Source organism: Rana temporaria, chromosome 1, assembly GCF_905171775.1.
Source record: "Rana temporaria chromosome 1, aRanTem1.1, whole genome shotgun sequence".
Lineage (NCBI taxonomy): Eukaryota > Metazoa > Chordata > Amphibia > Anura > Ranidae > Rana > Rana temporaria.
In genome coordinates this window covers 254,981,682-254,997,616 of record NC_053489.1, presented here as the reverse complement: position 1 = coordinate 254,997,616, position 15,935 = coordinate 254,981,682, and the positions used below count along the sequence as shown (strand labels likewise).

The following is a 15,935-nucleotide window of genomic DNA, read 5'->3' as shown; positions in this document are numbered from 1 at the left end:
TAAAGTCATTAAGCAATTTATTAGAAACACTCGCACACCTCCTTATTTATGCAATTATCTAATTAGCCAATCATGTGGCAGCATAGCACTTTAATGCAGATACAGGCCAGGAGCTTCATTTAATGTTCACATCAAACGCTAGAATGGGGAAAAATTTGATTTCAGGGATTGTGACTGGCATCCTCCGAATGCACAACATATTGAGGCCATAGGGCTACAACAGCAGAAGACCACCTTGAGGTCTATACCTGTCAAATTAGAACAGAAGGTTAAAATTAAATTGGAAAAAGGGTCACCAAAACTAGGATAGGCAACCAAAGAGAGTTGAGGACTGTAAAAACTCAGGCCTCACACGACCCAGTTTCTCGGCAAAAAACAGCAAGAAACTTGCTGGGAGATATTTTTTGTCGAGGAAACCGGTCGTGTGTACATTTTCGTCAAAGAAACTGTCGAGAAACTCAACGAGCCAAAAAGAGAGCATGTTCTCTATTTCCTTGATGGGAATGGAGAAAATTGGCTTGTCGAGTTCCTCAACAGCCTAACAAGGAACTCAATGAGGAAAACTATGTGTTTCGCCCGTCGAGTTCCTCGGTCGTGTGTACGAGGCTTCAGACTGGTCTGATGAATCCAAATTTTGCTGAGGCACACAGATGGTAGGTTAGTCACTAGATCTGAATTCAATAAAACACTTTTGGGATGTGATAAAATAGGAGATTTGCAGCATTAATGTGGAGCATCATGCAGAAATTGCATGATTCAATGATGTCAGCGTGGACCAGAATCTTTGATGAATGTTTGGGGAAGGGGGAATCCATGCCACAAAAGTTGTTTTACAAACAAAGAGAGGCCTTAACCAGTTTTAGTATATAATGTTTCTAATCAGTTGCTTGATGAGTGTATATGTTTAATAATCAGACCATGCGCATGTGCGTGTGCACAGGGTGTGCCTAGGCACACCCTAATCACTCTGTACAGCACAGATTCCCCCTATTGCCCCGCCCCCCCCATTTCCCCCACAGCGCTGCCGGCTTTCCTCTCCTCTTCCGAAGGCTGGTGCTGTGGGCACACACAGGGGGATGTTTTAGGATGAGTGGGGAAAGGGTAAATATGTAATTTACAGACTCCTTCCTTTTCTAAATGAACACAGTGAGTGATCAGTAGCATGTGTTTGAGATTTGGGGTGCACACCCTAATGCAATAGGCTGAGCACACCTATGAATCAGACATTATAACAGTAGGTATTGATATATTTGCTGCAAGATGATGGCAAGCTTTCCCTAAATTTGTTAAAGTACTACTTGTCAGGGATGGCTATCAATCAGGTTTCAGGAAGGCGTGGGTGTTGTAGAACAAGACTGAGCACACACATAAGCATTGCCTGTGATGTTAAAACTGCAGTAAGCCATAGAACCTGATTTCACTCTACAGAAGTCATACTAGGGAAGGAATAAATCCAACATGTTGCATTGGGTTAATACACTTGGTACATCACTGTTTGCTTTACTAAAGAGACCTGTGTATTTTAGGTCCTTAAATGAACTTGTTAATTATTTTTCCCCAAGTAACAGTGACAAAAATCCTCTTAAATATAAAACACATTAGCATAAAGCAGGAAGCCCCAGCAGGGAATTAATGACTCAGATGAAATAAAAATGAACAGCTCTCTTTGACTTGAGTCATAGAATCTTGCACGGGAGACATGTGGCCGACTTCAGAAGTCACCAAAGAGTTTTTTTATGAACTAATGTTAACCGTTTAGGAGTGGGATGTAGTGTTCTTCATGTGGCAAAAAATACTTTTATAATGTACTTTTCATATTTAAACACTTATGAGATAATTTAGCAGAAAGATGGTGTAACAATAACTGAGTATTGCTGCTATCTGACCTAACCTAATGAAAAGCCTACTGGAATACTTACCTTTCAGCAGGTTTGGCTTTTCTCAGTGGTAACAGGGTGGATCCAAATAACAACATGTAGGCTGGGGGGATAAATGTGTAGATAGAGTCACTTTGCTAATCAGTGCCCTAGGCTGCACACAGGTCCTACCCATTGCTTTGACTTGATAGTAGTAACATCCGTTTTAGGACCCTGGAGAGGGTTAAAGCCATAATAAAAGTTTAGCAAACAGTGGGGGTGTAAAGAGTAGGGAGGAGTGATTTCAGAAAAATGGATTTTAAGTTGGGGGAATTTCGTCAAAATTGAAACTCTCAGGTTAGCTCATTGAAACCAATATACTTTGTTTTGGTTGCTGTATTGTGGATGGTTTCATTTCTTTCATTTAGTTTATTTGTTTAATTTGGCTGTACTTTTTTTTACTGGCCAAGTTGTATGTTTTTGGGAAAAAAAGAAGATAATAGGTTATTTTTTTTTGATACAAGAACAGGTCCAGGATAGTTAAAAGGCCCATTCATAACTCTTAGGCCTCGTACACACGACCGAGTTTCTCGGCAAAAACCAGCAAGAACCTTGCTGGGAGATATTTTTTTGCCGAGGAAACCGGTCGTGTGTACATTTTCGTCGAGGAAACTGTCGAGAACCTCGACGAGCCCAAAAAGAGAGCAAGTTCTCTATTTTCTCGACGGGAGTCTGATTTGGCTCGTCGAGTTTCTGGTCGGGCTGGTTTTCAACGAGAAACTCGGACGTCTGTATGCTAAGAAACCCGCGCTTGCTCAGATTAACATATGAGACGGGAGTAAAAGTAGCATTTGTAATGGAGATAACACATTTTTAAAGCTGTAACAGACTAAAAAGTGCAAATGTCTCTTACCAAACTTTTATTTAACACGCAAACACATGAAATTTGAAAATAGGAAAAGCAGCCCCAAGAGTTTAGCCAGTGGAATCGAACTTCCCCTGCCGTTGTATGTATTGTATGTCACCGCGTTTGAGAATGAGGAGATTTTGGCTTGACTGTGTGTACGCAAAGCAAGCTTGTCGAGTTCCTCGACAAGCCTAACAAGGAACTCGACGAGGAATTCGATGTGTTTCACCCGTCGAGTTTCTCGGTCGTGTGTACGAAGCCTCAGGAGCCATTAAAAGCCCACTGCACCATTTAAAGCCAGGAAAAACATTTTAATTTTGCCTTCCTGACGTCAATGCATTTCACCAATACGGATTTATTTTTTTACAAAATCCTAAATTCTATGCTGATTATTTGGGGAAATTAAAACTCTCAATTTCAATCACGTATCACTAGTAAATAGATGAACTGTAATGACTGATTTAGAGCACCTTTAAAAGCATTGCATTTTTTATGTGGTGTATAGATCTATTTCTTTTCAGAGCACAGGAGCAATTGCGGTTATTCTGGCCTGATCTTCTAATAAGAAATCAACTTCAACTTATCTGGATACATTGAACTGTCACAGGCAAAAATTTCATTGGCTGTTATAGATTATTGCACTTTAGTTCTCTTTCTTATAAAATATATATACACAAATAAATAATTAAATATTCAGGCATCCGGACAAGAAACAGTATACTTGTCACTCGGACACATATGCCTCCTTCTCCAGAATTGATTTGGTCTATACTACTGACTCCCTGCTCTCCCAAATTCAGGAGGTGAAGATCCTGCCACGCGGCATACCTTGCAAACAGACTCGCCGGCTGGGTCTGCATTGTGGCAACTCTCTGGGTTTTGGGTCACTGATGAGCGGGTGATCCCTCTGGTTGAAGGGAAGCTGGGAGAATACTGGTCACATAATGAGGGCACGGTTCCCTCACCGGTTCTATGGGATGCCTTTAAGGCGTACACTAGGGGGCAATATAAAATTGTGATTGGACAGGTTAGGGAGGGCACGACTCTTGCACTGGAGGAGGCTGAAAAGAAAGTCCTCCTGCTAGAGGAAAGGTATGCGAGTACTAAGGATGCTTTGACTTATGACACTATGCAGTCCCTCCACAGGGAAATTTCCCTGCTGCGGGTTGAGACCACTAAGAAAAAACTGCTCTCTCGGTCGCAAAGAATTTTTGAGCAGGGGGAGAAGACGGGTAGGTTGCTGGCATGGCTGGCTCGGGAACGCTCCTCCACACCACACATTTTCCGTATTAGGGATGACAAGGGGGAGTTACACTCTGACCCCCTGGGTATCAATGCTCAATTTGCCAGGTATTATGAGCATCTTTATACTTCTAGAGCAGATTTTACCACAGACAGCCTGCCCCACTTCTTGGATCAAATAGATCTTCCACAACTCTCAGCTGAGGCCCGCACCACACTAGATGCTCCAATCACAATCAAGGAGGTGCAGGTAGCAATAGCTGCACTTCACTCGGCCAAAATTCTGGGTCCTGACGGACTTCCAGCCGAACTCTACAAGGCTAATAGTGAGCTCCTTGCCCCTAAGTTCCATGGACTGCTTCTGACTATGTTGGAGGAGGGCTGTCTTCCTCCCTCTATGGCCGAGGAGGTTATTGTGGTTATACCAAAACCCAATAAAGACCCTACGTCCTGTGCTTAATATCGTCCCATCTCGCTACTAAATGTAGACGCTAAAATAACCACTAAGATCCTCTCAACCAGACTCAACTCATCATTCTATCCCTAATATATGGCGACCAGACTGGGTTCATGCCGGGCAAGAGTACTGACATCAATTTACGCCGTCTGTATACGAACGTGTATTGTGTGAGGAGGGCGGATTCTCAGGGTGTCGTGGCCTCCCTAGATGCCGATAAGGCCTTCGACTCGGTGGAGTGGGAATTTTTGTGGCAGGTCCTTGAGCATTTCAATTTTGGCCCCAAGTTCGTCTCCTGGGTTAAATTACTGTATAGAAACCCCTCTGCGAGAGTCCGCACGAATGGCATGCTTTCCCCCTTCTTTACTTTAGATAGAGGTACTAGACAGGGGTGTCCACTATCTCCGGGACTATTTGCCCTAGCTATGGAACCCATGGCTATCTTACTTAGAGCATCCCCAGCTGTTGGACGATGCATTGTTGTATCTTCCGGATGTATCTGCCTCTTTGACGGCGGCCCTGGAGATCATCGACCATTATGGATCCTTCTCAGATATTCGGATCAACTGGAACAAATCAATTCTGTTTTCCCTATGCCAAACCTCGCCCCCCCCTGGACCCGCAGATTCCACTAACCTTGGTTTCCAAATTTAGGTACCTAGGGATTGAGGTCCAAAGGGACCCCTCTCTCTACCTGACAGACAATGTGTATCCGATCCTCCAACAATTATCCACTAAGTTTCAAGCCTGGAGATCTCTCCCCCTGTCACCTGTGGGGAGGATTAATCTCCTTAAAATGACATTCCTCCCTAAATTCCTTTATGTGTTTCGCAATACTCCTGTCCCCATCCCCAACTCCTTTTTTAAGAAGCTGGACCAGGCGGTAAACGCGTTTGTATGGGGAGGACTGGCCCCCCAGGGTTGCCCGGGCCACCCTGCAGCTTCCTCTTTCAATGGGGGGTTTAGCACTCCCCTGCTTTAAACTTTATTACTGGGCAGCAGTTGTTGTGACTGTCCGCTGGTGGTTTTCTTAGCCACGGTCCAACCCAGCGGTTAACTTAGAGGCAGCTATACTTGGATCCTACTCAGCACTGAGTAACTTGGTGTTCCGAGGACCTAAGGCACATCCTGATGTGACGACCCCTATGTGGACAATCGTTATGCCCTGTACACACGATCGGTTCATCCGATGAAAACGGACTGATGGATTTTTTCATCAGATATCCGATGAAGCTGACTTTCATCAGTCGTACCCACACACCATCAGTTAAAAAAACGATCGTGTCAGAACGCGGTGACGTAAAACACAACGACGTGCTGACAAAAATTAAGTTCAATGCTTCCAAGCATGCGTCGACTTGATTCTGAGCATGCGTGGATTTTTAACCGATGGACGTGTCCACAGACGATCGTTTTTTTCTATAATTTTTTTTTACCATCAGATAATTTTAAACAAGTTCTTAGTTTTTTCACCGATGGATAAAAAACCGATGGGGCCCACACACGATCGGTTCGTCTGATGAAAACGGTCCATCAGACCGTTTTCATCAGACGAACCGATCATGTGTACCCGGCATTAGAGTTTAGGAACAGCTTTCAGTGAAACTCAGTGGAAAAACCCTTTTCAACTGCCCTCGAAGATGTTCTTCCGCTACCTACAACTGCGACATGCGGTACAGGCCCAATTCCCTGAGGGGGTTGAGCTGCGGTCACACGGGGTAGAGACATTTCTGACTTCCAGAGTTGTGGATCGTATTCTCTCCTCTCTATATCTTAGGTTGTCTTGTGGGGGGCCAGGTGGAGGGACCAAACTGTATAACAAGTGGAGGGAGGATCTCTCTGCCCTTGCTGCTGATGATTGGGAGGAAGGTATCCAGCAATATATTCCACTGATGGTCTCAGCAAGGGATAGGTACATCCAACTCAAATTTATACACAGAGCGTATTATACGCCTTTGAGACTCTCTAGAATATACCCGTCCCAAACAGATAGATGTCCCAAATGTACTACTGACCTGGGTACCTTTTTACACGTTGTCTGGTCGTGTCCTATTATTCAACAATTCTGGTCGGAGGTAGTAGACGTTATTAACTTAGTGGGCAATTTGCATATAGATCTGAACCCAATTATACTGCTTCTGGGAGTTTGTGATAATGTCATATCTAACACACACAAAAGGCTGTTTGTATTTTACGCCTCGTTCTATGCTAGAAAGGCCATCCTACTTAAATGGAAGCAGCCCGAGCCTCCAACGGTCTCCCAATGGAGGGCCCTGGTGGACACCACGCTACCCCTGTATAAGCTTACATATATGAACCGTAAATGTCCTAAGAAGTTCGAGAAGATCTGGGGTGCATGGACCAAGAAATTAGACTTATAGGCCAGGACAATGCCACTGCGGTGCTCCTGCTGTCTCTTGTCCCCTCATTCCCCCTCCCCCCTTCGTATTCCCTCCTCTACTTTCCCTTTTCCTTGCCCCATCCTCCCTCCCTCTCCCTTTTTTTTCCCCCCTTCCTCTCTCCTCCTCCCCTCCCCCCCTTCCTTTTCCTTCTCCTTCCTTTTCTCCTCTTCGTTGCTCCTCCTGAATCTTCTGTTTGGTTTTCTTGGAACTCCACTCACTTCCTAATTTAGAGCGAGCTATGGGTACTTATGGATAGGTGATGTCATCCGAACCTAATGAGTGAAATGGTGTATTCTTTGATTCGGTGTAACGGTATGATTGTATTGTGAACTGTGCCAAGTTTTCTACTAAGATATTTGAGATTCTGTATATGACTTTGTTTATTCTGTGTTGAATAGCTGCATTATGGTTTTTTTTTGTTCTTTTTTGTGTTTGTATGTCTTTATGTTTCTCCTTCTGGAGACAAATAAAAACTTTTCTGTTAAAAAAAAATATTCAGAAATCTAATACTGTGTAAATTTGCATTGTCACATTTTTTTTTTCTATGTTTCTTCTTAGTGCCTGCAGTCTCTGTCTCTCGCAGACTCTCGTCTAAAATCTCGCACTTGTATAGTGCTTAATGCTCTTGGGAGCAACACATCTCTTCAAGAGTTGGACATCAGCGGCAACGGAATGTCAGATATTGGAGCGAAGATGCTAGGAAAAACCTTACAGATAAACAGTACTCTACGGTGAGTTCTACTATAAAATGTAGAAGGCTGGGTGTCTAAATAGTCAACATAGGCCATGCTTGGGCAGCACAGATGTTGATTGTTATTTTCATATATATAAGATAATAAATAAAATATATTCCAGACTGGTCTGCAGTGTATTGGTGGAAAGTATACTGGATACTTTACAGTTCACTAGGTCTGCATTTCTAGGACCAAAATGCTAGAAGAGTGGGGCAACACTTAGCCCTACCCTTCTGTCATTGAATCTAGGCATACTGACAGAGTGGACAAACAGTTTCTCACAGCCTTAGTATGACGCAAAGGCAGGGTTTGACAAATTTGCTTGGAATCTAGGCGCAAGCTAAGAAAGTTAGGAGCCAAAAAATGCACCCCGTCCCGCCAAGCTCGCACGCAGAAGCGAACACATACGTGAGTAGCGCCAGCATATGTAAACGGTATTCAAACCACACATGTTAGGTATCGCCGCAATTGGTAGAGCTAGAGCAATAATTCTAGCCCTACACCTCCTCTGTAACTCAAAACATGCAACCTGTAGAATTTTTTAAACGTCGCCTATGGAGATTTTAAAGGGTAAAAGTTTGTCGCCATTACACGAACGGACGCAGTTTTGAAGCATGACATGTTGGGTATAAATTTACTCGGTGTAACATTATCTTTCACAATATAAAAAAAAATGGGCTAACTTTACTGTTGTCTTATTTTTTAATTAAAAAAGTGTTTTTTTTCCCCAAGAAAGTGCGCTTGTAAGACCGCTGCGGAAATACGGTGTGATAGAAAGTATTGCAACGACCGCCATTTTTTTCTCTAGGGTGTTAGAATAAAAAATATATATAATGTTTGGGGGTTCTACCGGCCGGTAATTGAGGCCTTCTGCAGGCCTAAGCTTCCTTGGGCGCCAGGTCACAACTTCTTGTCGCAATTGCGACCGGGCACCCGGATTTTGTCTAGCCCTGCGCTAAGGCTAAGCAGTAGACTTTTGAACAAGACTTTTGGCCCCAGAGGAAAGTAGTATAGAAACTCAGCCCTGAAAAAATACAATTAATGTTATTATTATACCTCCTGTTGGACCAGTTTTATAATTAACCAGCTGTTGAATAATTGGAGAATGTTACAAAAGGAGGGATTGGTATTAGGACTAAATAAATTCCACTGGTCATCTTTATTATTCTTTCTAACATGTTTGCTAGCAAACTAGAAAAAGCTTGATATATTATTTGTCTGATATTCTTAAAGGCCTTCTCTGAATACTGTAGGATATTATGCTTACAGTGTGATGAAAGAAAAGAGACTGACTTCCATATATTTAATCTTCTGTCTGATATATGCCTTCTCCTTCTCCAGATCTGTGCTTTGGGACAGGAATGCAGTTTCAGCTTCTGGATTTATGGATGTGGCAAGAGCACTTGAAAAGTGAGTTGCAAAATGGAACTTTTCATGTATGGACTCGGGGGCTTAAATAAACCATAATGATATTATTACTTCTTTTTATGCAAACTAGAAATAAAACACTTCGCTTCATGTCCTTTCCTGTGGGAGACATCTGCCAGGCTTACCAGAGACACCCTGAGAGAGCAGAAAGTGCCTGGAGGAAGGTAAATGGCTGGTTCATGGAAGCCTGTTTTTTGACATTTGTGGAGACCTATATTTTTTGCCTATTTAGTAAAACAGAACTGGCAGAGCAAATCAAGGGGATGGGCCCACCAACTTAAAAGACCTTTATGCAGATATGTTACTATCGAGATCTGATTGCTAGTGTTCTTTATGACCTTGAAAGGTAAGAAACACCCAAATAGGTTTTTATTTAAATATTTCTCCTGTAAAAGATTAAATGGAAAAAAATGGTTTGATATATTACTCATGCTACGAAGGTTCTAGGAAGGTGATAGGAATAGTGGATGAAAATTTATGGTGAAGTGGGTAGGATGAAAGGTAATGATGTGGTAGGGAATGGAAACTGATGGTGGAAGAGGTATAAACCCGCATGGTAGAAAAGGTGGTAGATGGTGTGGGGATGGGATTTGATAGTGGAGAATGGAGTGGGTGCTGATGATGTAGCAAAGAGAGAGGGAAAAAACTTTATTAGGATCACTTTTTGGAGACAGAGGACAGTGGGGATGTGCATGTAGGAGATATGACAGAGTTAATGAAAATTTGATAAAGCTGGGACGTTAATGGGATTTTTGGGGAGAGATGATGAAATGTATGCAGGATAGGAGCCTGCCATGAGAAATGGAGAGCAGGCTTGGATTGAAAGACTAAGCACATTCATATCTGAGGCTAAAGTGGAAAGCTGTAGTAAGGGGAAAATGAAGAAATGTGCAGTTGGGGAGTAGCAGATCAGGAACAGAAGGGAAACCTATGTTAAAAAATGAGTTATTTTGGAAAAGAAGTAACATACTCTAATGGCATTGGGGAGAAAGGGAAGAATTAACTCAAAGGAGAAGAGAAGTGACACTGACACTGAGTGATCCAGAGAATGGGTGCTAGGGGATGAATTTACGAAAGAGGAACAGAACAATCCAATAATGTAATATTTTTCTCAGATACATAGCTGTCTCCTTCGAAACTCTCAGACTTTGGTTGCCTCTGATCAAAGAGCACTGCGGCTTCAACAGGGAGTAGCAAGTAGTGCAGAACAGGTAATAGAATTCCCATTTCACTATTCCATCCCTTAATTGCATAATCTAACAGTCTTCCTCTCTGCCTTTATCCACCTCCCGCTTTTAGATGCTGCAGACACTATCGATGTTGATACATGATCACATTAATGCTTTGCGGTCATGTGACCTGGAAACTGTCCAAGAAGATATCATATGCGCAAGACAGCTTCTCCGAGATGCCAAGAACTGTCGGGCAGTAAGCCTCTCCTAAACTAATCTACACGAGTCACGCTGATGCCTGGACCACAGACCAGCAATTATTTTTTACTGTTAAAAAGAAGCTGTAATATAATATACAATATATAAATTAATATAATAAAATACAAAATACCACATATTAAGCACTTGGGGATATATAATCTAATAATGATTGTAATTACAGCTACATCCCCCTCTATGCAGTCCATAACAATGCAAAATTATTCTGGTGTTTAGCAGCGCAGTTTTACTACAATTAATGGCAACAACCTTATAAGGAATGATGCAATATACTGTCATATTACAGTATGATGTCATAATAAAGCTGTTGATCTCCAAAAATTAAGCAATTATGCATGCTGATCTGAAAGATCCTTAATTAAATAGCGCTGGTAACACTTTTTTCTTTAATGACCCACACACTGCAAGTTATCTTCCTCCATAGAGGAAGATATATTATTCCATAGTCTCATACATCATTTTCGGTGTATCTGTTTCTAACCCTGACACTTTTCCATTCTCACCTCCAGTTAATACCACGTCTCCTGGAAGCGGGCAGCTGGCTGTCTCCTTCTGGCCCCGCTCAGCGCCTCCTCGAAACAGTCTCATATGAACTGTCTCGAGCAGTGGATAGAGAACTGCAGGTACTGAAAAAGCATTGTTTCTTTCAAATGTGACATCTTTATCTTTTTTCCCCTTAGTGTCAATTTTGATGTCATATTTAGCTTCTCTTCAGTGTGTCATGTTTAACTAAATTAAATGAATGCACCTTTTTTTGCAGGTTAAAAAATATGCATTTACAATTTTTCTTGTATCCTGGAAAGCATTGCACCAGCCATCAGCAGATCGCTGATGCCATGCGGGTCTCCTACAGACAGTCCTACAAACAGTCAGTGTGAGCGTCATACAAAAGGAAGTTTCACACTGAGGCCCCGTACACACGGCCGAGGAACTCGACGTGCCAAACACATCGAGTTCCTCGGCCAGTTCAGCACTGAAGCCGCCGAGGAGCTCGGCGGGACGAGAGCTCCCATAGAACAACGAGGAAATAGAGAACATGTTCTCTATTTCCTCGTCGAGCTCCTCGTCGGCTTCCTCGGCCGAAAGTGTACACACGACCAGTTTCCTCGGCAGAATTCAGCCAGAAACTCGGTCGGAAGCTGAATTCTGCCGAGGAAACTGGTCGTGTGTACGGGGCCTGAAAGAAAGAATCAATGAACTACCAGAGCACTCAACAGTGCCGTGGTAGTTCATTGAGAACTATAAGCCGACAGCCTCAAAGGATGTAAGTACTTGTAGTTCTTTAATACACATAACTCTGTTTTCAACTTCTCCCTGTACTGTTGTCACAGGGATAGACGGGCAGTGGGAACATGTCACATGCCCCCCCCCCCTAAAAATGGGTGTAACATGTTCCCACTGGTGAACTTATCATTTAACACTTTAAGGTTTGAGAAAAGGATCATTTCTAATTTCGAACCTGGTTGATTTACTAAAGGAGTAAAACATGTTCACTTTGGGAAGTACATTTTAACTTATCTTAATGAATGAAAATTGTCTTTACAAAGAATACTGAAAAATGCAAGAAAAAAAAAGGAAACAGGATTATTGCTCATCCATGATTAGATAATTGTCAGCACTGCTTTGTAGGGGTGCAACGGATCAAAAAACTCACGGATCGGATCGATCCTCGGATCAGGAGTCACGGATCGGATCATTTTCGGATCAGCAAAAAAAAAAAAAAAGGGTCAGTTTTTTCATTGGTCCAAAAAAATATATATATATATATAATAAAATAATATATTTTTTTTTTGGACCAATTAAAAAAAAGGAACCGTTTTTTTTTTTGCTGATCCGAAAAAATAGCACAATAGCAATTCACAGGGGTGGATTAAAGAGGATGCAGGTGAGGCTGTTTGGGACTTAAAGTACAATCTTGATGTTTTTACAGCAAAATATATATATATATATATATATATATATATATATATATATATATATATATATATATATATATTTATTTATTTTTGCTGTAAAAACATCAAGATTGTACTTTAAGTCCCAAACAGCCTCACCTGCTTCCTCTTTAATCCACCCCTGTGAATTGCTATTGTGCTATTTTTTCCCCCTTCCCCCCCCTCCTCTCACACCAGTGCTTCACTGCTAACATTCCCATTCAGCTTGCTAGAGCCCAGTGCACAGCGTGACACACCTCCCCGGGGAGGCGGGGAGGCGTGTCACGCTGGGCTCTGGCAAGCAGACTGGCCGCCGCTCCGGAGCTAGGCCGAAGCCGGGGACTTTCCTAGGCCTAGGCTCCGGAGCGCTCCGCGGATCGCGGGGTGTGCCGATCCGAACGGGGTGGCCCGTTCGGATCACGGATCGGTGACGATCCGTTACACCCCTACTGCTTTGTCTGATACACTAAACTAAATAAAACTGCACTTTGCAGAGAGAAAATTCACTTATCACAGCGAATAAGGTGAAATTGTGCTGACTTCAACCATCCAATCATATTCAAGCAAAAATCCTGTTTTGTCCAATTTTATTTGCACATGATCCTTTACAGAGTGAATTTTCATTTCGCTTCACCTTATTCATTAAGCTAATTGAAAATGAACATGCCTTAATCCGTTAGAAAATCCACCTGCGTATACAGTATATGAAACAAGTCCTGCAAACCATGGTTCCATGTCTTCTGTACTGGATGAGTCTACATTACCTGTACACAAAGCTCAACTCACAAAGCTAACCAATAACATTTGCAAATTACGATAAAGATCCTTATAGTATGTAGAAGATTTGTAAATTGAGCATAATTATGGCAGCATACCGGATTGGTGATTAAACTGTCTATGTTCCTAAAGGGGAACCAAAGTTTACAAATGCATCCACTCACGCTATGCTACATCTGAAAGCTCTGTAGCTGGTGCCAACATATTCTCCTAGCTTCTTCCAGGTTCAGACTCTTCAGCCATCTAGATTGGCTGTCCTGGGATGATGTAACACCCACACATGTGCATGGGAACAATTTCATCCCATCACTTGGAATTGTAGTACATTCGTAGCCCAATATACAATGTACAGAAGATTGAGATGTTAAAGGTATAAATCCTTTATTGTAGAAGAGACATGGAGGTTTATTTACTAAAGGCAAATCCACTTTGCACTACAAGTGCACTTGGAAGTGCAGTCGCTGTAGATCTGAGGGGAGCACAATCATGTGCAAGCTAAAATGCTATTTTTTATTTTCCTTGCATGTCCCCCTCAGATCTACAGCGACTGCACTCCCAAGTGCACTTGTAGTGCAAAGTGGATTTTCCTTTCGTAAATAAACCTCCATGTCTCTTCTACAATAAAGGGTTTATACCTTTAACATCTCAATCTTCTGTACATTGTATATTGTATATCTATATATATAAAACTCAACGTGTGGGTGTATGTATGTTCCAGCATCACGTCCAAACGGCTAAAGATATTAACATGAAACTTGGCACACATGTTACTTATATGTCAGCAACAAACATAGGATAGGTGGTTTAACCCTTACCCACCCCCATTTGCCATGGTCGGGGTTTTTCTTTAAAGTCCCATTCAACTCTATGGGAAATACATGTTACTTCATAACTTCCAAACGGCTGTACATATTTCGATAACACTTGGTCACATGTTACTTATATGTCCACTTAAACTATAGGATCGTTAATTTATCCCTTAACTACCTCCATTTGTGAGGGTCGGGGATTTTGTTTAAAGTCCCATGCAAATCAATGGGAAATGTATGTTCCCACATAACTTCTGTACGCCTGGAGATATTTCAATAATACCTGGTACACATATTACTTATATGCCAAATAAAAATATATGACAGTTAAATTAACCCTTACCTACACCCTTATATAAAAGATGGGTATATTTATATTACTATGATTTTCCTCCCCAAAAGGTTAAAGCGGAGGTTCACCCCTACAATATACTTTTCCCCCTTAGATTGATGCTCGTTTTGTCTAGGGGAATCGGCTAGTTGTTTTAAAATATGAGCAGTACTTACGGTTTACGAGATGCATCCTCTCCGTCGCTTCCGGGTATGGGCTGCGGGACTGGGCGTTCCTATTTTGATTGACACTCTTCCGAGATGCTTCCGACGGTCGCATCCATCGCGTCACGATTTTCCGAAAGAAGCCGAACGTCGGTGCGCAGGCGCAGTATAGAGCCGCATCGACGTTCGGCTTCTTTCGGCTACTAGTGACGCAATGGATGCGACCGTCGGAAGCCTCTCGGAAGACTGTCAATCAAGAAGGAACGCCCGCTCCCGAAGACCCATACCCGGAAGCGACGGAGAAGATGCATCTCGAAAACGGGTAAGTACTGCTCATATTTTAAAACAACTAGCCGATTCCCCTAGACAAAACGAGCAGGAATCTAAGGGGAAAAGGTCAAAAAATAAATAAATGGGTGAACTCCCGCTTTAAGATAGGAAGACCGGGCAACGCCGGGTATTCAGCTAGTTGTATATAAGTGCGACTGCACTTCCAAGTGCACTTGCAGTGCACTTGTAGTGCAAATTGGATTGGCATTTAGTAAATCAACCCCCTAGTATGTCTCTTCTGTGATAAAATACCTTCCTTCTCACAATTTTTTTAAGGCCACAGTACAACTTTAAGATATACTTTTAGAACTTGGATCCCATGTGATCTTGTTTAATTAAGATATATAAATGTAGACTGTTTCTTGTTTGGCACTGGATTATCTACACAGGAAGAAAAGTCTAACTCTAGCCAAGACTTTATTTTGCATAGAGCAGAGAAGCATTTTGGATTGTTTTTTTTCTGCCTGCATCCCCATTGGGGAGATTTCCCCTTATTTCTTGTTGGGATTAGACATGTTGAGAAACCTTCCTAACAAGGACACAGACATCAATAGAAACTCAAGGACTGGGGAAAAGTTAAAACATCTGGCGATGTTTTCATTGCTGTCTGTGTCTTCTCGTCTAAGTAATGACCACATCCCACATTTCTTGTAAAGACAGAAATAAAAAGCTGACAAAAAAGTAAACTCCTTCCCACTCAATCCAAAACAAAAAACTGGATGGACTTTGGGTTTAGCTTACTAGGAAATTGAGTAATCTTTGTTCCCACACATTTGGAACATAGACTTTTCAGTGCCCTGTTATGCTGTGTATTATTTTCTATGTATTTTGGTATCCTATTACAAAATTATTACTACAAGATTACAAAAATGTCATTACAAAATTAATATTATTTATTAAAAAATAATACAACTAAATCTTTTTTGTGAGCAATTAAATATTTGAAGTTTGTCAACAAAATATTTTTTTTTTTTTATATGGCAGCCTATGAGACATTTCCTCTCTCATTCATATCTGCACTAGGAAAAATAATATTAAGGCTTCATTTCCATGGACCTTTTTACAGCCACTTTTCTGAGCGTTTTTTACAGCTTAAAAACAGCTCTCCATGTT

The 15,935-nt window shown here is 41.8% G+C and overlaps 1 protein-coding gene across 4 annotated transcripts in view; it reads left to right on the top strand.

Moving 5' to 3' along the window:
• Positions 1-15,935, top strand: part of CARMIL3 (capping protein regulator and myosin 1 linker 3) — a 139,542-nt gene that overhangs the window by 97,215 nt on the left and 26,392 nt on the right. For all 4 annotated transcript variants that reach the window (XM_040354355.1, XM_040354359.1, XM_040354349.1 and 1 more), the window contains exons 21-26: positions 7,423-7,595; positions 8,940-9,008; positions 9,097-9,190; positions 10,142-10,237; positions 10,326-10,454; positions 10,987-11,100. In XM_040354355.1, the coding sequence (XP_040210289.1) occupies positions 7,423-7,595; positions 8,940-9,008; positions 9,097-9,190; positions 10,142-10,237; positions 10,326-10,454; positions 10,987-11,100 (675 nt within the window). The remainder of the gene's footprint in view (positions 1-7,422; positions 7,596-8,939; positions 9,009-9,096; positions 9,191-10,141; positions 10,238-10,325; positions 10,455-10,986; positions 11,101-15,935) is intronic.